General features: G+C 46.5%; 2 protein-coding genes across 2 annotated transcripts in view; one reads left to right on the plus strand and one right to left on the minus strand.

Moving 5' to 3' along the window:
• The first annotated feature begins 9,811 nt into the window (after positions 1–9,811).
• Positions 9,812–13,232, plus strand: Fam25a (family with sequence similarity 25 member A). The gene is made up of 3 exons (XM_051206779.1): positions 9,812–9,902; positions 11,164–11,226; positions 13,007–13,232. The coding sequence occupies exons 1-3, from the start codon at positions 9,830–9,832 to the stop codon at positions 13,138–13,140; spliced, it is 270 nt and encodes an 89-aa protein (XP_051062736.1). The 5' UTR covers positions 9,812–9,829; the 3' UTR covers positions 13,141–13,232.
• A 7,352-nt stretch (positions 13,233–20,584) lies between these two features.
• The window catches only part of Glud1 (glutamate dehydrogenase 1), a 33,372-nt gene continuing 29,961 nt past the window's right edge, over positions 20,585–23,995 (minus strand). The window contains exons 12-13 of the mRNA XM_051206881.1: positions 23,306–23,368; positions 20,585–21,892 (exon numbers count right to left, since the gene is read on the minus strand). Of these exons, the coding sequence (XP_051062838.1) occupies positions 21,773–21,892; positions 23,306–23,368 (183 nt within the window). The 3' untranslated portion in view covers positions 20,585–21,772. The remainder of the gene's footprint in view (positions 21,893–23,305; positions 23,369–23,995) is intronic.

Raw genomic sequence — 23,995 nt, forward strand, 5'->3', positions numbered from 1 at the left:
CTGAATCCTCAGGTAATTTTTAATAAATCATAAATAATATATCACCACAGATACATGTAGGTAAAGCCCCCCACACACACACACAGAGTGAGGTTTTTGTTTGTTTGTTTGTTTGTTTGTTTGTTTGTTTTTAACAGAAGGGCTGTGTGCCTCATGCATGCTAGGCACAGACTCCATCACTAAACTACATTACCCCTTTACCCCGGGAAGGGAAGTGGCCCAGGTTGGTGAGGAGCTCATTTTGTATCCTAGGGAGGCCCTGAGTTTTTGCCTCTCTTGCCTCAGCCTCCTCCGAAGAAGCTGGAAAACAGAAGCACAGGCCCTGAGGCCTGGATTTCCTGAGTTTTCAATGGGTCAGGTTTGCAGAGGAGACATTGTAGCTGCTGGTCACCCTTTTGTTTCCTCTTGTATTAAATACACTTGACAGCCTAGTTCCTTTTTCTGCTTCTACTGAGCACACACATACCCCTCTCCAAAAGCTCTTACCAACCTTGAATCCCTTGGCCTCCACCACCTCTGAACAATGGTACCTTGCCCCACCTCCAGTAACAGTCCAATAGTTTCTATCCTAACCAGGTATGAAGACCAGGAGGACCGGTCTGGCCTGAACTAGTTTTGAGTGCACATGCAGTGAGGCCAAAGTGTGCCCTCTAGTGACCTTTTAGGGAGAGTTCCCTATTTATCATTTTGTGCTGAGGTGTAATGGGGTGTGCATATAATTAAAATCAGATGCATTATGGGATGGGGCAGGTTCAGTAAGAAAAATGAATATATGGCCTAATCTATCAATCAAAGTAGAAACTACACCCTAGAAATCAGCCCCTCCTTCTCTTGAACCCCATAAAAGGAAGCCCCAAACAGTGATTGGGACCCCTGAGTAGTTTCACACATATGGCAAGACATCAATTTGAACAATATCTCCCTTTGATCTGCACACATTGCTCACATACAATGATCTTGTTCATTTACAAATTCTGGGAACACGACCCAGCCTGGGACTACCAGGAACATTAACTCTTAACAGTGTTGATTTTGTCAAATCCATATTACAGTAAGCCTTGTTTTGAACTAAACACCTACAAAGAACAGGTTAAAAAATCAGAATGGAGCCATGTGGTGGTGGCACATGCCTTTAATCCCAGCACTCAGGGGGCAGAGGCAGGTGGATCTCCATGAGTTTGAGGCCAGAGTAAGTTCCAGGATAGCCAATGCTACTCAGAGGAACCCTGTCTCAAAAACAAAACAAAAAACCAGAATGGAGGGCAGAGAGGTGGTGGCACATGCCTTTCATCCCAGCATTTGAGCAGTCAAAGGCAGGAGGCAGGAGGGAGGATAATCTCTGTGAGCTCGAGAATGGCCTGGTCCACATAGTGAGTTCCAGAACAGCCAGAGCTATGTAGAGAGACAAAAACAAATAAACAAACAAAAAAAATAAGAATGGAGTCACTCAAGATAAAGTTCATCTGTTTCTGTCCCTCCCAGATGTCTGGACTAGAACAGAGTTACCAAACAGTCCAGTTTCAATTGGCAATCCTCTGCCTTAATCCTTCCTCAAAGAGGCAACCAAAATAAGATGCTCTTCACTAATTGTTATATGGTGTAATCTGATTGTCTGGTTGGTTCCAGAATGTTTGTTTGTTTGGCTTATTTTATTCTATTTTTTTTGTTTTGAAACGGAAACTTCTGTGTTCCAGGCTGACCATATGTGCTGCCAAAGCGAGCACTCGAACTTGTTATACAGACGAGGGTGACCTTGCGTATCTAATCACCCGCCTATTCCTGAGGGCTGAGGTTATAGGTATGTGCCACCATGACTGGTTTGTATTGTGCTGGTAACTGAACCCAGGGCTTTACACATGCTAGGCGAGTGCTCTCTCAGCCGAGCCACAACCCCAGCACAGATGTTCCTGTTTATTCGGTGCTTTTCTCTCCTCCTGCCCCTGTAGTCACTACTGTCTGCATCTATCTATGAATTTGGCTTTTGAGATATTATATATAAGTGAGCTTGTTCAGTATTTGTCTTTCTACACTTTATTTCACTAAGGCTAATGTCAAGTTCCATGTTACCACAAATGGCAGAGTCTCCTATTAAAGCTGGCTGTTTCCGAGTCTTGGCTATTGGGACTAACCCTGCAGTGAGCCTTGAACGCAGGCGTTTCTCTGAGGCTCAGCTTTCACTCCCTTTGGGTCTGTGACCAGAAGGTCTAATGGGTCACATAGGCCTTCCTTCTGTTTTCAGTATTTCACCACAGCCAACTGCCATCCTCCCAGAGTATCCAAGGTCTGTTTTCTTCATATATTCATCTGTACTTCTTGTCACTTGTCTTCTGTCAGTTTTCATTGGTTTTGTGTGTTTAGGGTGTGGGGTGGGGCAGGGTGTGGATGAAGTCCAAGCACTGAGCTTCCTTAGTTCTCTCTCTCTCTCTCTCTCTCTCTCTCTCTCTCTCTCTCTCTCTCTCACACACACACACACACACACAGAGAGAGAGAGAGGTGTGTACAGGGCTTCACTTTGTAGCCGAAACTGTCCTGGAGCTCATGGTAATTCTCCTGCCTCAGCCTCTCTAGTTTTGGGTCAGTGCTGTGTGCCACCATGCTCAGCTCCTCTTGAGTTCTTGGCAATTATCATCCTAACAGGCATGAGGTGGTCGATCCTGTGGTATTGCTCTAGTGATTGGCCACACTGAATACCTTTCCATACATGTTCTTTTAAAATCATTTTATGTGTATGAATGTTTGCCTGCACATATGTATGTACACCGTGTGTGTCTCCTGCCTTTGGAAGCCAGAGGGAGGCCTCCTCTCCCCAAGAACTGGAGTTTGGGAACCAAACCTGGGTACTCCGAAAGAGTGGTCTTAACTGCTCCTAACTCCCGAGCCACCTCTGCAGCCCCTTCTTCTATGATCCTATTTAGTTAAAAATATTCACCGTGTTTGGGGTAAAACAGGTACTGACCACACAAAAGGTCCAGGATTAGCACCTCAACACCTCACACCACATGTAGGCGCATACATGTACCGTGTCCCACCGCTTTCTTCTTTGAGAAGTCCAAGCATGCATTTGATGTTCCTTTCCACCCTGTTTCAAAAATCAAACCAAACCAAAAGTGTATTTCAGGCTGGTGAAATGGCTCCACAGGAAAAGGTACACACACACACACACACACTCACACACACACACACACACAAAAAACAGCAAATGATACATTTTAGGGCAGGTGCAAGGGCTCACATCTGTAGTCCATTGCTCCTGGAAAGCTGAGGTACAGAGATCATCTAGCTTTGGAATTTGAAGCCAGCCAGGGCTATGTCATGAAACCCTGTCTAGAAAATGTTTTTACCGTTAAGCAGACAAAACTGAAATGTGAAATAATATGCTTGTTAGATGTGCTGTAGGAAACCATATAATTCTGTCTTGTTATTTCAGAGACTGAGGACATTGGTGGCCTAAAGGGGGCAGTAGAGAGGAAGGAAAGAAGCAGAAAGATGGGGGGAAAGCCAGAACAAGGTAGCAAAGGTAAGGAGACAACCTTTCCCCTACCGCGTGTGTGTGTGTGTGTGTGTGTGTGTGTGTGTGTGTGTGTGTGTGTCTGCCTGCCTGCCTGTCTGTCTCTGTCTCTCTGATAGTTCTTGATTGATGGAACCAGTATTACGAGGTATAATAGTTTTCACAGAGAGGCCGTGTGTAAAGCAGACACATAGAACAGGTGTACCATGCTGCTTGTCTGAGACTAGGAGGAAGGGACGACCAGAGATGTTTCCACTTTGCAGGTTGAAAAGGTTCTGGAGACTGGCTACATGGCAAAGTGAAGCTGCTTGCCTCTACTCGGTGCACACCTGCAAATTGTTAAGATAGCAAAGCTTGCTGGAAGGTGGTGGTGCATGCCTTTAATCCCAGCATTTGGGAGGCAAAGGCAGGAGCATCTCTGTGAGTTCGAGGCTAACCTGGTCTATGGAATTCCAGGATGGCCAGGGCTACATAGAGAAACCCTGTCTCAAAAATAAAAACAAAAACACCCAAAAGAGAAAAAAAAGAAAGGAAGGAAGATAGGGATGAAGGAAGGAAAGAAGGAAGGAAGGAAGGAAGAAAAGGTTTATTCTATGTGAATCACTGGGGAGTCCTGTACTGGAAAGGATACATGTCTAAGTATTTTCCTTTTGTGAGACAGGGTCTCACTCAACTCATAGCTCCTCCTTCATTAGCCTCTCAAGTGCTGGGATTTCAGATGTGAGCCACCACACCCAGCTCGGAGGTAGTCTTAACAAATACTTATAAAACCACTGTCCATTCATGGGAAATCAAACCCAGTTCAAGAACATTTGACAAATCTTGATCAGGACCAGCTAAAAGTGTGAAAGTGTCTAGGTCATGAGAGAGAAAGAGAGAGAGAGAGAGAGAGAGAGAGAGAGAGAGAGAGAGAGAAAGAGAGAGAGGAGAACAAGCGAGCCTGGGGAGGTCATCCCAAGAAATTACAGGAGTCAAAAAAGTAACCTCCAAATGCAGTGTGTGAGCCTAGAATCCTGGAACCACAAAAAGACATTCGTGGGAAAGCTGGTAAAATTCCAATAAAGTAGTTAATTTATCCAGTATGTTACAATTAATTATTTATTTTATATCTGTGTGTTTGTGTGTGTGTGCCACGTTTGTGCATGAGCCCACAGAGGTCAGAATAGGGAGGGCCTTGGATCTCCAGGAACTGGAGTCATAGACGGGTGCTGTGAGCTTCTGTGTGGGTGCTAGGAACCCAGCCCAGTCCTCTACAAGAGCAGTAAGTACTCTTAACTGCTGAGCCAGCTCCCCAGACCCAAGTTGATCTAGTATTTTTGTTTTATTTTATTCTGAGATATGATCTTACACTGTAGGTAAGGCTAGCCTCAAACTCACTGTAATCCTCCTGCCTCACTTTGTTGAATGCTGAGACTATAATTGTGAGTCACCATGCCTAACTAGCATGTTCAATTCAAATTTAAATTCATTTAAAAATCAGCAGTTCAAGGCTATCCTTAGCTATGTAGTGAACTAAAGGCCAGCTTGGGTTATATGAGAATTTGTTTCAAAAGAAACGAGAACAAAGCCAGAAACAAAACTAAGCAAACTCAAATGAAAACAACTGATTATTTAATTAAACAGCTTTAAATCATTTAGTTAAATGGGTATACTTCTTTTTTGAAATCAGCCCCGTATACTGTTCCAGCTTCCTGGTCCCGCTCACTGTGCTGTGGGTGGGGGAAATGGGGACATTTGGGAGGTGGAGGAGGGACAGAGACATATACCAGTGCACTGGAACCTGCTGCCAGGCAGTGCCCTCTGTGTTTGCTGTGTGGGACCGCAGACACTGTATGCTAGAGTATCTCTTACAGCAGTTGGAGATGTGGTAGGGGAGAGTCCTTCCTTTCCTGAGGTGTTGCCAAGACTCTTCTGCCTTTCAAACTTTAGTAGCTGCAGGAAATCTCCACTGCCAGTGTCCTCTCACCGGGGCAGGGACTCTCTGCTGTCCACATACCTGGGCTTCCATGGGCATCATCACCCGTCCCTTCATGCCCCGCTTCCATAGACCTTCATTTGTTTGTCCCCAGGAGGGGTGTGGCTGAGGTCCCCCTGCCCTGCTGGTCCTTCACATCCATTATTCCACTGCTCAGCTTCTCACACAGGTTTTTCCAAACCCCTCCCGTCTCCCAGTTGTCTGAAATGGAGCATGACAACGGGCTTTATCTTCTCTCCCTTTTCTTGTTCCACGGCTCTAAGGCAGAGAGACAGGTGGTTTAGACTTCAGCCACAGTGTCTGACCTCCCTCCACACCCACTCTCCGGCAGCTCCTCCCTGGACAGCTCTCCTGGGCTGCCTTCCCTGGGCTGGGGGTCTGATTGGGACCAGTCAGAGCAAAGATGCTGGATGGCGTATGGGGAGGAGAGGTGGCTCTTTCCCCAGCTGCCTCCCTCCTTGTTGCATAGTTTAAGAGTGGCCTTGTTTCTCTGATGACGGCTGTAGATTCAGTCACAGCTCTAGGAGACAGGAGCCTTTTTAAGCCCCTCTGAAATATCCAGAGAGATGATAGTTGTCATAATTCTTGATGATTAGTGTCCCAGGATCTCTTATTGTTCAGCCTGCGAATGGTCCCTGTCCGTGAGCATACATCTAAATGTGCTTGCTGGCTCCCGCCAGGAGACTGCCTGATATCCTGGGTATGTGTAGGATTACATAGCATGCTGGGCATAGCTTCCTTTGGTGATCCCTCAAGCCAGATAACTAAGAGTCTGGATGAACAAGGCCACACTCTGGCCAGGAGGGCTCAGCATGTGCAGGATTTGTAGGTACAGTATTTACTACAAACTCAAATCTGTGAGCCAAAGTGTGCGAGAGCAGAGGCAGCATGGACTGCCATTCTTTGGATGTCTGAGACAGTCAGACATGAGGCAGCGTATGTGTTTAGTTGCCCCACGTAAACACTTCAAAAAGAGCATTGGTGTTTGCTAAGTTGGCAATCAGTATTGGAAAAATCAGCTCTCCTCGACTTGATGATTCAGCCAGCATGTCCTTTGCCAAACTGGGTGGCTGAGCAAATTCTCCTTGCAGAATTAGTTTACTCCTGTCAAAGCCAGATTCTCCCTGCCCAAGGAGGGCTGGACTTGCCCTGCTGGCTCAGGGTAGGTTGACCTGGGTGCCTGTGTTCAAGGGTTGCTCCCCTGGAGTGTGTTCCACGATGGGGAAATAGAGGGCCTACCGCACCTGAGTCATCTTCAACCTCATGCAGGCTGGTAAAGCTGCCCGGTGACACACAGACCAGAATCCATCCATGGTTAGAGAATCTTTAGCCAGAAGGGGATCAGTCAGGAGTCTAGGGGAGGAGAACAGAGGGCCTGCCGGGATACTCAGTGGGGGCTTGGAAGGACAAGGATCTGATCACAGCTGGATCTTAATGACAGTGAGACTGGACCTGGGCCAAATCGGGAACTAAGTCCATCTTTGGGCAGTTAGGCCTCTCCTGGTCCCTCTGCGTTTCCTGGCCAGGCATTTGGGGTGTGCGGTTGGGCAAAGGGCAGATGTGTGACATCACTGGAGTCAATGGAGAGCTCACCCGAAGACAGTGTCCTAAAGAGGGCAGCGTCTGTGGGAAGTGGTGCCTGACGGTGGAGGGGGGAGGGGGGAGGACGATGACACAGCATCATCGGAAGCGGTAGGGGGAGGGGTGGCATCCTGGCCTGTGTGGGATGGACAGCATCCTGTGCTGTGGGGTTGCCGGGGCAGTGTGGGGCCATGGGGTAGTATCCTGGGCTGTGTGGGATGGACAGCATCCTGTGCTGTGGGGTTGCTGGGGCAGTGTGGGGCCGTGGGGTAGTATCCTGGGCTGTGTGGGCTGACTCTTGACAGGGGTCTGTTGGGTCTGGTGAACCTCAGAGAGGAGAACCATGCTAAGCACTAAACAGGGAGCTATAGGGAGGGGTCTGGAAGCCATTCTAAAGGTAGCAGAGAATAACAAGAGAAGACCCTTGTGAGAGTAGGGGTCACATGCACCCTCAATGGGAGCAGGGCCTTTGATGGGTCCAAAAGTATCTCCATGTGTTTTGAAGCCCGATTCTCACCAGCTGCACACTCTTTCCCTGACCTAACACCCCAAGTGGAAAACTGTAGAAAGATAGGGTGAACTGGACCTGCTTGAGTTCCAGGGCCCCATTTTCATGGCCCTTTCCCAATCCATGGGGTTGTATACATACACACACACACACAGACACACACACACATACATACATACATATATCTTTGTGTATAATTAGCAAGAATCACACTTGTGTTCCTTTTCTTTCTTTAAAAAGAAAAGTTTCCATGGCTGGGTGTAGTGGCAGACACCTTTAGTCCCAGCACTCCAGAGGTAGAGGCAGGCTCTCTGTGAGTTCGAGGCCAGCCATGTCTACAGAGCTAGTTCCAGGATAGGCTCCAAAGCCATAGATAAACCCTGTCTTGAATAACCAAAACAACAACAACAACAAAAAACCAAAAACAACAACAACAACAAAAAGGCTCTGTGTGTGCACATTAGTGTGTGTGAATGCAGGCATGCATGTGCTGTGACACATGGGTCGTGAGGGGCCAGCTGAGGGCGACAGCTCTCACCCTCCGCCCCCTGCACACCTGGCTAGCTGGCCCACAGCATTCTGGATTCTCCTGTCTTTGCCTCCTGTTTTTCTACACCAGTTCTAGGATTATGGGCGTTCCCAGCTTTATATGGATCCTGGGGATTTGAACTCAGGTCTTCTGGCTTACTTGGCAAGTGTTTTACCCACTGAGTCATTTTCCCAGCCTTCTTTTTCTTTACAAGGGCGATTCCAAATAAGCACCTGTCCACTTCTGCTCTAAGGAGAGAGCAATAGACTGTATTGGGTTTGGCCATGGGACTGGCGGTACTGTTGCCCACAGCACCCTTTAACTACCCTAACCACAGCCCAGGTCCTGCCAATGCAGGAATGTGGGAAGGCCTCAGCTCTGAAGGGCATGGGTTGTGAGGGCCCTTGGTCTGGTAAACACTAATTAAGTTCTGCCACACCCAGCAGCATGGCTTTGAGAGAGGCCTCATGGGGAGGAGGCCTCAGTCTCCTGACCCAGGTCTAGACCACGTGAGTGGGCACACTGGAAGACCTTCTGCCCCTGTCCCTAGGCCAGTGGCATTCATATCCCTCAGCTCTCTAGCTCTGAAGGGTCTAACGCCCCAGCTGCCCCTTGGCCCGCTGCTGTTGTGAGCAGGGCCCGATGCTAAGAGGAACTTACCTAGCACATCCGTGATGATCAGGAGGGAGGGAATAGGTATTTGCAAGAACTTGCATGCTTTGACCCACTGACTACCAGTGACACAGCCAGGAAGGCCTAGCTGTCCCATTTTATAGATGAGGAAACTGAGGCTTTGCTTTGATTAAGGGAGGCAACATGTGGTATGTGGCTTGAGGAATCTCTGACTACCCTGAGTAATGAGGGAGGCAGCCTGAGCCCTCTGCATGCGCCATATCAGGAAGTTGGGGAACTGCTCCATGGGGATATTCTAGTTAGAGACGATCTCCTCAAACAGTGATGGGTCTTCTGCCCACTTGTCTAGGATGTGGGGAATTATGTGGCTACTGCTAAACTCCCAGACCATCCCTAGAAGCTGGACCCCGAGGTAGAAAGTGGCCCAGCTGGCTGCCCCTGTCCTGGGTGACCCAGGGGCTAGGATGAGTGAAAATCAGCTGACTGAGCCAGGGTGACTACGCCTCTGACCAATGCTGTGTCCTCCAGAGGGTGAGGCAACACGTGTTCAGGGGAGACCACATGGCTGTTCCGCTGGGCCATGGTCCCTGGCAGCGGGAAAGGCAGGAGTACCTAGGCCACATATGCCAACCTCAGGCTGCTTTGGCTCTAGGCTCTAAAAGCCTGACTAGGCCACCCTGGGGACTCTGGTAGGAAGACTGGGGGCCTTGCCATTAGGTAATACACCAGCACTCAGACTTAGAGAGCTTAGACCCCAGACAGGGCCTGACAGACTATTGTCCCCAAGTGCTACCATCCCACAGAACATGCACGTTCCCTGCCGTGGGGACACAACATGCCCAGAGCTGACCTCTCTTGTTCTGCCTTCCGTCTCGGTTTCTCAGAGCTCCTAGCAGACGACGTAGGGGGCTCATTGAGAGAAGGGTAGTGCACAGTACTGGGGTAACCCCACCCAGGCCCTGAACTGACTCATTGCTCAGCCTCCTACTGGCTGGATAAGGGCTTGGTGCCCTAGAGCCTGGTAGGCCGTCATAGGCATGTATAAAAGCACGTTAATCCAGTCCGTGGCATTGTACCTGTCACTGCTGCTGTACGATGCTGGGAGGCTTGGGCAAGCTGGCGGCTGAGGGCCTGGCCCACCGCACTGAGAAAGCAACTGAAGGAGCAGGTAAGGGGGCCGGGGCTTCCCACCTGTCCAGAAGATGGGGACAGACTCCCTTGAGCTTGTTGAGAGCTGCTCTCAGTAGGCAAGCAAGAAGAGCCTTGGGGTAGACTGAGGCTGAGGCCCATCAGGAAGCTAGGCTCACTGGTCCCACCGGAGGTCAGCAGAACTGGGGATGTAAAGGCTGGAGTTATTGCTCAGGGTAGAGCCACTGCCCAAGCAGCCTCCCTGGTAGGGACTTGCTCCATGACCCAGGCTGAGCCTGCTTGGAGGTCAGGAGGAGGCCAGCCCTGAGGAGCCTCCAGGAGGAGGCAGAGTCCAGGTGCTGGCTGCTTAGGTCATTCTGTCTGGAAGCCCAGAGCACCTTTTATGTCAATATTGCTTATTCTAGAGCCTGAGGGTGTAGCTTAGCGATAGAACATTTGTCTATACAAGGCCCTGGATTTTTGAAAGAACTATAAAACAAAATGAAACAAAAATTCTGCCTGTTTCCATTAGTCTATGCAGAAAAAAAAAGAAGGTGGATTTTAATTTTCACCATACTTCAAAGCTTCAAAGGTTCTTTTATTTATTGTGAAACCATGGAATCTGGTCTGTTCAAAGTCTAAAAGGGATTTTCTATTTCTTCCAAGAACCTAGGGCATGATTTTGCCAGCTGAGGCCCATGGCTGTGGGTGGCCGTTCATGAGTCCCTCTGTGTCGAGTTTGCTGTTCTCTTTGGAAGTGGCTGTAGACATGCCAGCACGTATTTCATTTTTAACTCCACAGCTGGATCGGACCCCTTCTTTCATCTTCCAGCCTTTTGAGCTGTGAAGGACATGGCAGGGGAAGGCAATGTTAGGAACACTTTTGTCTCTAAAATTTTTGGGTTCTGGAATGTTCCCATCAAAACTCTCCAGAACCTGGAGGTGGGTAGGGACTCCCTCTCCTGGGAAGAGTTGCCTAGAAGAGTTTAGCTTCTCTGGAGATGTACAGATGTGGCTAACTGATAGACAGGCCTACCTCGCCTCAAGTTTCCAGCCGGCAGAAGGTTGTTCTAGTTATCCATGCCCTTCCAGGCTGAGGGGCATAGGGGACCTTGTGCATCCCCAGCAGCCAAGCATCTTGGGGGTCTACTGAGGGAGGCTGCTAGGGGTTTTGCTAAGCTGTCAACCCTGACTAGGGGTGGCACAGCAGAGTCTCTCCTTCTTGTCTGGGGCATCTCGGCCATTGTGAGGGGAAGTGGGCTTACACACAGCTTCACTCTCAATTTGTCATCTCTGTGCAGTTCATGCCGTGGAGGAGGTGGTGAAGGAGGTGGTGGACCACGCCAAGGAGGTTGGAGAGAAGGGTAAGGCTGACTTGTTTGAAGATAGGAATGGGGAGGAGGGAAAGAAGGAAGGAGAAGGGGGGGGGAGGAAAGCATGGCGGAGGGGTGGGGTACTTACCTAGCATGTATAAAGTGGTTGCATCCCCAGCATACAAAGAGAAGTAGAGAGAGATTGAAGCAAGCAGGCAGGAAGGAAGGGAGCCCAAGCCCCAGGGCTAATCCTTTTCTTGCTCAACCAGATCCAGCCCTGCCCCAGATCCAGCATCCTCTCTGCTGGGCTGCAATTATGTGTACATCCTCCCCGTAGGCAATTATCTGTGCAGGTTGTACCTTGTGTCAGGGCTCCACCTAGGCTGTTTTCTCTGTGGAATATTAAGAAGACAAGGCCACAGAAAGTGACGTGGCAGCACATAGGGGCACAGCAATTAAAATAGGCATTTGTATATTTTAATATGTATTTGTTTTAGAATTTATTGTGTATGCATTATGCCTTGAGTAAAACAGTGTACAAAACATATCTCACTCCAAACTCCAGCAGGGCGAAGGACTTACATTTAAATACACAATATATCAGACTGTTTTAAAATGAAATGCCAGAAATTCAATGGTTCATAAACAGCAGCAACTTTTTTCTCTAGCCAAGCATGGCGGACCATGTTTATTATCCCAGAACTAGGGAGAATGAGGCAGAAAAATTGTGAGTTCAAGGCCAGCCCGCCCGGGTTACACAGTGAGTAAGTACCAGCCCAGCCTGAATCATGTAGTGAGATCCTCATTCAAAGAGAAGGGGGAAAGAGAAGGAAAAGAAGTGTTGCTCTCTCCGATGAAATCTGGAAGCCCTAGTGACAGTGGCCGGGTCATCTGGTGAAGCTGGCCCCCGGCTCACACGTGCGGGGCTCTCTGCGATGTCCTCACAGGGCTGAAGGATTAGCTTGTTCCCCTGGATATTACCCTTCTTGCTCAGGAGGCTCCCTCCACCCTGCTAACCTAGCCAGCACCACCACTCCCATTTTTCATGGCACGATCTTGAGGAGGCTTACAGCATGGAATTTTGGGAACACAAAAATTCAGACCAAAGAAGTGTCCCAAGAGACTTCGCTATAATCTTGGAGAGGCTCTTTTTCTGTTTGTTTGTTTGGTCCTTTTGTTTGTTTGTTTTAAGACAGGACCTCTCTGTATAGCTCTGGCTGTCCTAGAACTCACTCTGTAGACCAGGCTGGCCTCGAACTCACAGAGATCCAAGGTGTGAGCGGCTGCAGCTGCTGCCGCTGCCGCCACCACCCAGCATGAAGGGAGGCTCTTTAAAAACACCACCACCACCACCACCAAAACAACACAGTAGTCATAAAGAAAACATTAGGTAAATCTGTCAATATGATACTTCACAATTGTACACAGGAGGGGCAAGCAGAGGGAACACAAAAAGCAAAGCAAAGCAAGATGGAAGTTAAGTCAAAAGGAAGGCCACGAGCTTCTGTGATAAGATGTTCATGACAGAAACAGCAAACCAATATAGCAATCATCATAAAAATGGTCTAAGAATACAATGAAGCAGTTTCTAGAAAAATAATGTAAGTAGCCAGCACACCCTTGAGCTGTTCACGCTGTCTCACTCAAATTTGAAGAAGTAAAAGTTGTCAGGGAAAATCAAGCCACATTGGATTTGTTATGACTGTGGCACGCTGTCCTTTGTCCCCCGGAGCTGCTCCAGGCCTGATCCCTAACATAGCCTTACCCCTCAGGCTCTCCCTAGAAACAGGGGGCCACTCACCCTACACTTTCTCTTTTCTTTTTCCAACAGCCCTTACCGATGCCCTAAAGAAAGCCCAAGAATCAGGGGACAGAGTGGTGAAGGAGGTGACGGAGAAGGTGACCCACACTGTCACCGATGCTGTTACCCATGCTGCAGAAGGCTTGGGTAGACTGGGACAGTGAGCCACCACCTGCCTGGCCCTTCCTGAATGTCAATAAAAAGTCTGGAATGTGAACAGAGTCCTGCATTTACTCCCCTTTGGATGGAAACCCCAGGCAGTGTCTTTTTGTTGTTCTTTGTTGTTTGTTTGTTTTGGACAAAGGCCTTATTTGGGGTAGGTTGGCCTGAACTCACTTTTGCTGCTTAGCTGAGGCTGACCTTGAATTCCTGATCTTTTTGACTCCACCTCCTGAGTGTGGGATCACAGGCAAATGCCTGACAAGGCTAAATCTTTTTTTTAATGGAAACACTATATAGTATCAGCTTTTCCTCTGCCTTAGAGGAGCATCCAATATGGTGGGTACCTGCTGCTCTTGTGGTTTCCACCCAATGAATCAGATGAGGGATTATCATTCCAGCAAGCAGTCCTTGTGTTTGTGGGTGTACATGCGCGCCTGCGTGCGTGCGTGCGTGCGTGTGTGTGTGTGTGTGTGTGTGTGTGTGTGTGTGTGTGTATGTGTGTGTGTAGACCTGCCTGGCTGGCAGCAAGCCCCAGGGATTTGCCTGTTTCCACCGCGCCAGCACTGGGAATGTGAGCACGCATCATCTCCATAGCTGTTTTAATTAATTTTAAACGTGGGTTCTGAGGATGGAGTTCAGGTCTGCATGACTGCACAGCAAGGCCTTTCCCTAGGGAGTTTTCACACCTTGAACTCTTAGCCCTCCCCCAGCTCTCTCTTCCTCTTCTTCCCTTCTTTATTTGTCAGGTGAACCAACAGCTTAACCAGCACTTCGCCTGTTCTCTGCCACAGATTCCACCCCCAGCCTCTGCTGCAGGAGTGCACAGGTGCGCAGGCGCTCAAGGGACACAGCGCACATTCGCTGTAGCCATCTTTGCTTTTCCTTGCAATGGAAGATCAGGTTCTACCAGGACTCAGGGCGCACACAGCTGGGCTGCCCATGCTGAGACCCAGATGAGCATTTCCTCTGCGGGTACAGAAGCCAGTTATGAAGGAAGAAATCCACTGTTAGTTTCTGGAGGCCCCTGGTGTACTCCACTTGGAGACATATGGCCGAGACAGGTAGTGGGTGGCAGTGGCCCTCCTTCCTTCTTCTCAGGAGCAATCAGCACCTCACAGTTCAAATATATGTGTGGGGGACTGGATGTGGTGGCACAGCCCTGACATCTCAGCACTCAGTAGCTGAGACAGGAGGATCAGGAGTTCAAGATCAAGCTTCAGCCATACAGTGAGTTTGAGGCTAGCCTAGGCTACAGAAGAACATGTGTATAAACAGGGTGCAAGTGGACAGCATTTAGAAGTTCTGGAACAGAAGTCAGGTGTGGTGGTAAATGCTGTAAGTTCCAGCATTTAGGAGGTGGAGGAAGGAGGCTGAATTCAAAGCCAGCCTGGGCTACATAAACCCCAGGGAAATAAAACGCCCCAAACCAAAAAACAACAAAACAGGCTGGGGACAAAGTGGACAAAGTACTTGCTGGACAAGTGTGAGGACCTGAGTTTGAGCCCCCAACATCCATGTTAAATTCCTAGGCAGGGGAGCAGAGATCGGTGGATCCTGGCATCTTGCTTGCCAGCCAGTCAAGCTGAATGAAACGGTGAGCTCCAGGTTCAAAGAGAGACCCTGCCTCAAAAATCAGGGTGAAAAGTGGTGGAGGAAGATACCCAACACCAACATCTGGTCTCCATGTGCAACACGCATTTTTAGCACATAGATTAAGAGAGATTCTATGTAAAACTGTATGTTTTTTTTTTTTTTTTCCTTCAAGATAGGGTTTCTCTGTTTAGCCCTGGCTGTCCTGGAACTCGATCTACATACAGACCAGGCTGGCCTTGAAATCACAGAAATCTGTTTGCCCCTGTGACCTGAGTGCTGGGATCAAAGGCTTAGGTCACCATGTCTGGCTCTAAATTTTTATTTATCTTGCTGGAAGCTATTTGCTCTTAGCAGAAATGAAGAGAAAAGGTATTTTGGTCAAAGGATAGATTAGTTTCTTGCCATGTTTTTGCTCTTCTGGAAGTTTCTCACAGATTTCTAGAAAGCACAAGCTATCCAAAGGTCAACACTGGAACATAACACTGTCTAGCGAGTGCTGGGCTTATCTTGCTTTGGCTCCTAAAGATTTCTAAATGTACCCAAGCTTATAGACCTAAGGACAGTATGAGTGGCAGCCATGGATCGAAATAGTCTCTTTGGGTGTGTAAAGTTGCCAAGTGGGAAATGCAAACTTCTTATATAACATGTTCATGGTAGCAAGAGCATGATAGCAAGATGGAAACATCTGGAAATCACTAGACATCACTCAGGTGGCAAGTTGTGCTATTCATGAGGCTTGCCACACAATAAGGAGATGGTACCTATAAGTTCTACTGAACTATAAGTTCCTTGCTCTGGTAATGGGATCTGTGCCTGGAAGGTTACCAACCACTTTGGCTAACAAATACTACCTATAAAGGGAGTGAATTGCACAGGGCTACTGATGAGGAAGGGCTGAGGATAGCCCAGTGATAGAGTGCTTGCCTAAGGCATGCAAGATCCATGTCCAGGCCTGAAGGGAAAAAAAAAAAAAAGGCAAATGATATTATTATATAAGAACAGCATAAAAACTTAGACAGCTCATACCTGGCAAAAATATTAGCAGTGGTTCTGTCTGTGGGAATATGAGAAATTCTTACTTTGGCACTGCATATTTCTCTGATGTTTGATTTGAAGAGGAAACCAGCACACTTGTTTTAAAAATTCGGTTGTGGAGAGCACACTAGCTTATCAAGGGTTGAGTTTGTTACCACTTGGGGAGAGTGCAGGGGCAGCATTGGGAAGCAGAGAACCATGGCTTTGTGGACTCACTGAGGGTTTTCTGCTTAACAGGCTATGGAGGCCAGCTTGCATTGCTGAACATGCATGGCAGCTCATGTGAACTAGTCCACAGGGCACACGTTAGACAAACAATGAAACTGTTCTATCTTAAGCTGGTGAGATGGCTCAGTGGATAAAATGCTTGCTGAGTAAGCTTGATGGCTTGAATTCAATCCCTGGGACCCATGTAACAGCACAGGGATAGAACCAGCTCCTCAAAGCTGTCCTCTGACCTCTGCAGGTACGCACAGCATGGCATGGGCATGCTTCTACCCCACAATAACAATAAGATATTAAAAAAAAATTGTCCCATCTCCAAAGAGAGTTAAAGTCCTGCCTACATCTTAATCCACCTCCCACAGTTGTTCCCAGTCTTCCATATTTCATTTTCTTCTAAGTGTACTTGGCAATGAAGGGCATGAAGTCAGTGTTAACAAAATAATAGTGTCAGAGCCAGGCATTGGTGGTGCACACCTTTAATCCCAGCACTCAGGAGGCAGAGGCAGGCGGGTCTCTGAGTTTGAGGCCAGCCTGGTCTGCAGTACGAGTTCCAGGATGGGCTCCAGTGTCAGGAAAAATGTGGTGTAGTGTTTTCAGCTTGTCTTATTCTTGGATCATTCTCTACCCTCCCTGGTTTCACCAGTCTAGAAAACCAATGGCCTGCTGTTAGTAACAATCTATAGTCCTGAAATTCTAACATGCCGAAGTTTGAATTAGGACTGACAAAAGTTCAAGGCCAGCCTGGGATACAAGAATTAACACCCTGTCTCAAAGGCTGAACAGCCTGGAAGCCCCTGGAAAGACAGAATGTAGCTGGAATTCCTTCTTTCAAGACTCATTTAGCTGGGCATGGTGACAAACACCTTAAATTCCAACACTCAGGATGGAGAGGCAAGAGGATCATGAGTTTGTGGCCAGCTTGAGCTATATAGGGAGACCCTACCTCAAAAAAACAGGGGCTGGCATTGAAGCTTAACGGTAGAGCACTTGCTAGCCCTGGGTCCATTTAGAGCACCACAGGAACAAGCAGATCACTAAACTGTAGACTTGACATCATTTGAGCTGGCCGCTAGTCCCTAGAACACCCACTGCCAGGCTGCCTTTATTTCTCCTGACTGCTCAGTTACATTAAGTCTTTTCACTGGGGGCAGTTGACAAAAACACTCAGGCGTCATCATTTACGTTGGTGGCTGCCAGCAGTTTGAGCAAACAGCAGGATAAGAAGCTTTTATGGAAAAACTGCCAAGTGTGAGGTCTGCAGGGATGGTATATTCCAACTTGTTTCTGGGATGTGGAGATGCCCTGTGCAGGGCTGTGCACATGCTAAGGACAAAGGTCTCATCTCTGACCTACCTTGCAGAGGCACTGCTTAACCGACAGTTGAAGAGGATCCCCAACCTGCACACAGAACTCCTTGGCAAATATGAAGTCTTGCTAGTTCTAGACTGGCCATATATAACAGACTTCGGAATTAGTTCAGAAAGGCCACTCAACAAGGGTATGGAGAGGGAATACAGTCTCATTGAGCTGGCCTCTGGTCCCTAGAACCTCCCCCCACAAAATATCAGCATCCCTAAAAATGTCCAGGGTGGGGTCCAGGGGCTGAATACTTAACTATCACACTAGCCGGTATTTGTTTTAAAATTTGCCTGTATATATGTGCCCTATGAGTGTGCCTGGTACCCACAGAGACCAGAGATGATGTTAAGATGGGAGTTAAAGGACAACTGTGATCCACCATGTGGGTCCTGGAATTGAATGTGTGTTCTCTGGAAGAGCAGCCAGTAGCTCTTCACTGCTAAACCTCTCTTTTGATCCCAACTCTACAACCTGTCTCTCGCGGTGTTTAAACCTGATGGCTACTCAAGCAATCTATTAGGCTATTAGGAACACACAACCCTAGTTTTTAGTGGAAAAGTTGTCTGTGACCTACCACAGCAGCAGTATGTCACATTCTTCCCCAGCCCACAGGATTAGAAAAGGTAGGTGCCATGAGCAAGACACAGAAATTCCATTCTCAGCCTTTTACCTGCCTTTCTTAGGCAGTCACCAAGGTAGCCCTTGTTTGAGAGCTGTTTCACTCCGGATCCGGATCCAGCTCTTGGAATGCGCTACCCTGTGGTTTTCCGACATTGTTTTATGAATCACCGACTAGAGAACTAGAAAGATGCCTTGCAGTTCCCAGAGAGAACTTAGTTTTCCTAAAGGCACAGCAGGAGACTTTCAGGGGTGACTAGACCCCTTTGTGAGCATCTTCTCTAATCCCTAACTTTTCCACCATAACCAAGATTAGGGTAACATGCCCTAAGAAGGTCTGGGAGACCTCAGCAGCCAACTGCCTGGTATGGACTGAGAGGGAGTCACTCTATGCTCATTCTCCAGGCCTCACAATTCATGACACCCACAGTGACTAGCAAAGGTATGCTTAATTATACCCTAAGAATACCCAAGTGCACCGTTACTACCGCCACTGGCATGGCTTGCAAACTTCCAGAGGTTTTCTTGTACCCTTATAGTTGGCTACAGAGGCAGAAACTGAAGCTTCTGTGTGTGGAAATCAAAAACAACTTTGGCACTTCTGTAAATGGAAACTGGTCAGCATACCTTTCTCTCTTTTCCCTACATTAACACTTATAGATAGAACCCATTTGAGGATTTATAAGCACCCAAAAACAAACACACATAAACACTACCAGTGGGTAGTTATACTAGCTATGGCATAGCTGAAGATGATTCTGAACTTGTAATCCTCCTGCCTCAACCTCCCTAGTGAGATCGTGTGTGCTACCAGTCTGTTTATGTGGTGCAGAGCACTGAACCTAAGCACTCTAGCATCTGAGCTACACCCTTAACCCCTCACTTAATATATTTTCAGTACCTTTTGCTTTTTCAGCCAGGGTTCACATAGGCTTTGCTGGCTAAACATGACTTTGACCTCCTGCCTCTACCACCCAAGTGTATAAAATGGGCGTCATTATAGCTTTTCACTTACCATTTGCTCATATTTGACTGCTGTTACCCTTCCTTGTTCAGCCTCTCCTGTTCCCCTTCTTTGGCCTCACATATGTATTAACTTAACCAACTAAAGGTATGTGCCCCACACCTAACTTAAAAAACTGACACTATTTACCTTTCTCTTTGTCCCACATTGCTTTCATCTCTCTCAAACACACACACACACACACACACACACACACACACACACACACACACTCTCTCTCTCTCTCTCTCTCTCTCTCTCTGAAGATATGGCTTAGCAGTTAAAAGTACTTGTTGCTTGTAGAGGACCCGGGGTTTGGTTCATAGTACCCACACAGCAGTTTATAACTACTGGAAACTTCAGTTTCTAGGGATATAAAACACTCATACATAAAATAAAAAGGTATAAATCCTGGGCTTGAAGAGATGGTCCAGAGTCTAAGAACCCTGGTTCTATTTTCAGAACCGATATGGTGGTGGGTTACAACCTTCTATGACTCCAGCCTCAGGGAATCTGCTGTGTTCTCCTGGCTTCCATAGGCACCACAGACAGACACATATGCAGGCAAAACACCCAAACACATAGAAATTAAAGAAAATAAATTTTAAAAAATCTTAAAAAACCAAAATCCCTAGAATCTGAATGATAGCATGCTTAATGTGATAATCCACTGTTTTATCCACCTTCCTGCTAATGCCACAAATTCATTCTTCATAGCTTAAAAAAATACTTCATTGGGAATATGCCATAGTGTTTCATCCATTCCTCCACTGATGGGCATCTAAACTGGTTCCATCATGGCTATGGGTTCCATCATAGTCTCTGTGGTATGTCAATGTAGACCAGGCTGGCCTCGATTCACAGAGGTCTGCTTGCCTTGCACCACCGATACTTGGCCCCACATTATCTTAAGTAGCTGCTAAGTTCTGCAGCTAAATTGCTTCAAACAAAATTTTATTTTAAAGACACTAGAAAAAGACAGGTATGATGGCAGCACTCTGGAACAATAGGCAGGAAGATCAGGATGAGTGCAACCCAACTAATAGGTTTGAGGCCAGCCTGGACTACATAAGACTCTGTTCCAAACAAATGAATAAAAAGTAACAGAAATTATACTAGTATATTAGTTTTACACACTACAGCTTCTTCCCAAAGAATAGCCATTACAGCTTAATTAAATGAAATAAAAAATATATTTCAGAAATAAAATTTGAGCAGCTAACTGGGCAGTGGTGGCATGAGCCTTAAATCTCAGCACTCAGTAGGCAGAGGCAGGCAGATCTCTGTGACTTCAAGACCAGTCTGGTCTATAGGAGTACAAAAGCTAACCAGGCCGGTGGTGCACACCTTTAATCCCAGCACTTGAAAGGCAAAGGCAGGTGAATCTCTATATGAGTTCAGGACCAGCCTGGTCTATAAACAGAGTTACAGAATATTCAGTGCTATACAGAGAAACCATCTTAAAAATCTAAAAACCAAGCCAAAACAAAAGTTGAGCAGTTCATAACAAAAGAAGTGACATAGGTAGTTATGAAAAATTTTGAACCTCAATTACTGTTTTATCATCTACTAAGAGACTATCAAATATGAAAACACAGAAAAGAAACATAATCTTTGGAAAAGGTAGACTTTTAATAACTGCTTTTATCACCAGGTTAATCATGCAGTTAACAAAGTAGTCAGAAATTTCTGAAAGGGCATTGTTTAAAAAAAAAAAAAAAAAAAAAAAGCATTCATTCTTATATAAATAATATCTGGTACTTCTGTGGGACACTCTTATTCAAAAGGCCCGGCCAATGACTCCCCAAACAAAAGTCAACCCCAGGCAGGCAGTCTCCAGCCTGCTGTTAGTGAAGCTGTATGCAGAGCAAAGCCTGGGAAGAAGGGGCACAGTCATTTGAGGGCCACTGGCTGTGCTTGGAGCCAGCCAGACTCCAAACAGAGAGCCCAAGGGGTTTTTCTGGGACACTATTTGAATTACAGTTCAATAGATCTTCAAATGGGAGGAGCAAGTCACTTTCATGGTAAATAGGTTACTGCTCTCCCTGGACTGGGCTACAAATTCCCCCGAGTCCCTGTCATTTGAGATGAGGACAGTGCCTCCATAGTGCCACTTTGTTTCTCCTGGACAGCAATGCAGTGCCAATAAGCTATAGAAACAACACTGCTTTATGTTATAGAAACTAGCTTCTGCCATTTATTATGTTTTAGGCATTCACTGCTTGAGTCAAGGTTAGGCTTAAGTGATTAAAGGCAACTTTATTACAGCAGCATGTACTAATTTTATTCCAAAGAATAAAGTACATAAGAGAAATAGCTTTTATTTTTGTTTGCAACTTAGAAAACTGAGTTATTCTGTAGATGTAAAATAGCAATAACTCATTTGAGGACCATGCCACCTTTGGAAAATGCCACACACCTATTCTTTTATGTGTCCAAGTTCCCAGACTTGTCCAGAAGTGGCTGAGTGCTCTGGACTGCCTTCCCTGGCAACAGCACTGACCCCGTTGGGAAGGGCCCAGAGCAAGGCAGCACAGCCAGGAGGCGGGCAGGGACTTTACTTAGAAAAAGTACCTGACCAGCTTCTGATACACGTGATTCCTACTTTTACACTTCAGCTTGTACATGATCCTCTAACCTAATCTCTTCTCTTAAGGGGCTGATTCAGACTGACTTGCTGAGAACAGTGTCCATTAGCTAATGAGTCACAAGAACAGATTTCTGTGGTTACATGTAAACTTGTGACAGGTCTGCAGAAGTTACAGGTGAAGTGGGCGGTAAAGAAGTCAGTGGTGACCTGTCTATGTGAAGGTCACGCCAGCTTCATTGTACACCTTGAAGACTTTCTCAATGGCGTTGACATAGGCAGCTGTTCTTAGGTCCAATCCCAGGTTATACTTCATGGCTGTGCGCATAATTTGCTGGAATGAAGGAGAAAAGGCAGTGAGACCACCTGACTTTGTAGCAGGGTATGAACACAAAAGGTATGTGTGAAGGCCTGGTACTAGTCATCCACCCCATGACCAGTAAGTATAATAAGACTTAGCTTAGAGAACTGACTATAGCAGCAGAAATGTTTCTAGCAGGACGACAAATTCTTGGCTGTTATTGTCCAGGGAACAGCAAGAAATTACTCCTAAGAACTACAGATGTGAATGGTTTCTCTGCCTGTTAACTATCCTGGAGCTGAGGTCACATACTTAGTGACTGTTTAAAATAACCAAAGGATAGGGCATTGGGAACATTCTAGAGTTTTAATGATGACAGCTAGACAACCTTGTGAATATACTGCAGGCTGATGATTTATTTTGTACACGTGTACGCTATGTGTGTGCGACGCTCATGTGCCAATCTGCATGTGGGTGTCAGAGGAACACCTGGTTGTCTCCTTCTACCATGTGAGTCCCAAGGATTGAACTTATGCTGTTAGACTTGGGGTGGCAAGGGCCTTTATCCATGGAGCCATCTTGCCAGACCATTATAGTGTTTTAATTATATCTCAAGTTAAAAAAAAAAAAAAAGCAGCAAAAATCAAACATTGATTTTTTCCAAGCATTGAATTAGTGGCATATGCCACTAATTCCTGCAATAGGTAGGAAGAGGGATGATGATAAGGAGCTCAATCATATCCTCAGTTACACAGTGAGTTCAAGGCCAGCCCAGGACACATGATACCCTGTTTTAAAATAAAACAAATACCAAAAAACCCTCAGCAAAAATAGTACACTAGGAACTTCTGCCTTCTTCAGCAGAATCTGTCTATGCTGCTTCAACCTGGAAATCCAAATGGACAGAATTTGATCACGAAGAATCATCCCAGCACTTGGAAGACAGAGGAGGCAGGTAGACCTATATGTGTTCAAGGCCAGCCTGGTCTACATCTAAGAGTTCCAGGACAAGCCAGCGCTACTTGGAGAGACTCTGTTTCAAAAGACAAACAAAAAGCTTGTACTCAAACTGTGTTTGTTACATTTAAGGCCCTGGTATAGTAAGGGTTCAAACCGTATAAACAAAACAAAACTAAAAAGTCAAAAATTTCTTACTTAAACCAAATTTTATAGTAAGCTAGCTTTTGGGCTATTAAACAGTGATCAGTGTTCTAGTTTGGCCAACTACCTTTTTGGTAACAGTTAATTGCCTAACTCAGCATGATTTCTTCCTAAAGCTGTACTGACAATAGTACTTATCAACTGAGGATAAAACAGTACATACTCTGTTGTGCATAAGTGGGGACCAGGTAATTACATCACAAAATAGAACCTGCCTGCTAGGGTAACATGGTTATTTGTGTTTCACATTATTAACACAAAGGCAGCTATCATCTGTATACATACCCTGGCAGATCTCTCCATGGTGTAGGCCAAACCAGAGTGCACAATGTCTTTCTCAGAGGCACCCTGTGAGGAAAAAGAGCAATAACTTAATAACAACACAACACAATATGCTTCATGTCTCTAGAATACCAAGGATTAAACTGCCATTGTAGCACTACAGGAAAGACATATATAATTTCTGTACTCTACCAGTGTATACTAGCAAAGCTAGACAAATCACATTTTCCAAACACAGTTTAGTATTGGACAGCAACAAAAACTCATGAAATAAGATCATGATTAAAACAAAGAAGCCTGAGGCAGGCAAGTCATCAGATTAGTATCCTCCACTCAAGGTATTCCAACAGAGGTGCTATCCTGGCACACTGCCCACCCTCCAGGTGAGTAGGACCACCAGATACAGAGGTTATGGCTAAAGCAGACAGCAGCTCTGGGGAGATCCGCTGTGTACTTAGCAGTCCAGCACTAAAGGATCTAAGAGCTTTCTGTTTCTATAGGCTCTTCTATCTAATTTGTTTCTTGGAGGGATTTCTTTAAAAAAATTAAGTGTGGTGGCATATGCCTTTAATTCTAGCACTTGGGAGGCAGAGGCAGGTGGATTTCTATGAGTTTGAGTCCAGCCTGGTCCACAGAGCTAGTTCCAGGACAGCCTCCAAAGCAATACAGAGAAACCCTGTCTCAAAAAACAAA

The sequence above is a fragment of the Phodopus roborovskii genome, unplaced genomic scaffold (genome assembly GCF_943737965.1).
Source record: "Phodopus roborovskii unplaced genomic scaffold, PHOROB, whole genome shotgun sequence".
Lineage (NCBI taxonomy): Eukaryota > Metazoa > Chordata > Mammalia > Rodentia > Cricetidae > Phodopus > Phodopus roborovskii.

Coding starts and splice junctions, on each gene's coding strand:
- Fam25a (XM_051206779.1), top strand. CDS start 9,830: ATGCTGGGAGGCTTGGGCAAGCTGGCGGCTGAGGGCCTGGCCCACCGC. Junction 9,903..11,163: donor GAAAGCAACTGAAGGAGCAG/GTAAGGGGGCCG, acceptor ATCTCTGTGCAG/TTCATGCCGTGGAGGAGGTG. Junction 11,227..13,006: donor CAAGGAGGTTGGAGAGAAGG/GTAAGGCTGACT, acceptor TTTTTCCAACAG/CCCTTACCGATGCCCTAAAG.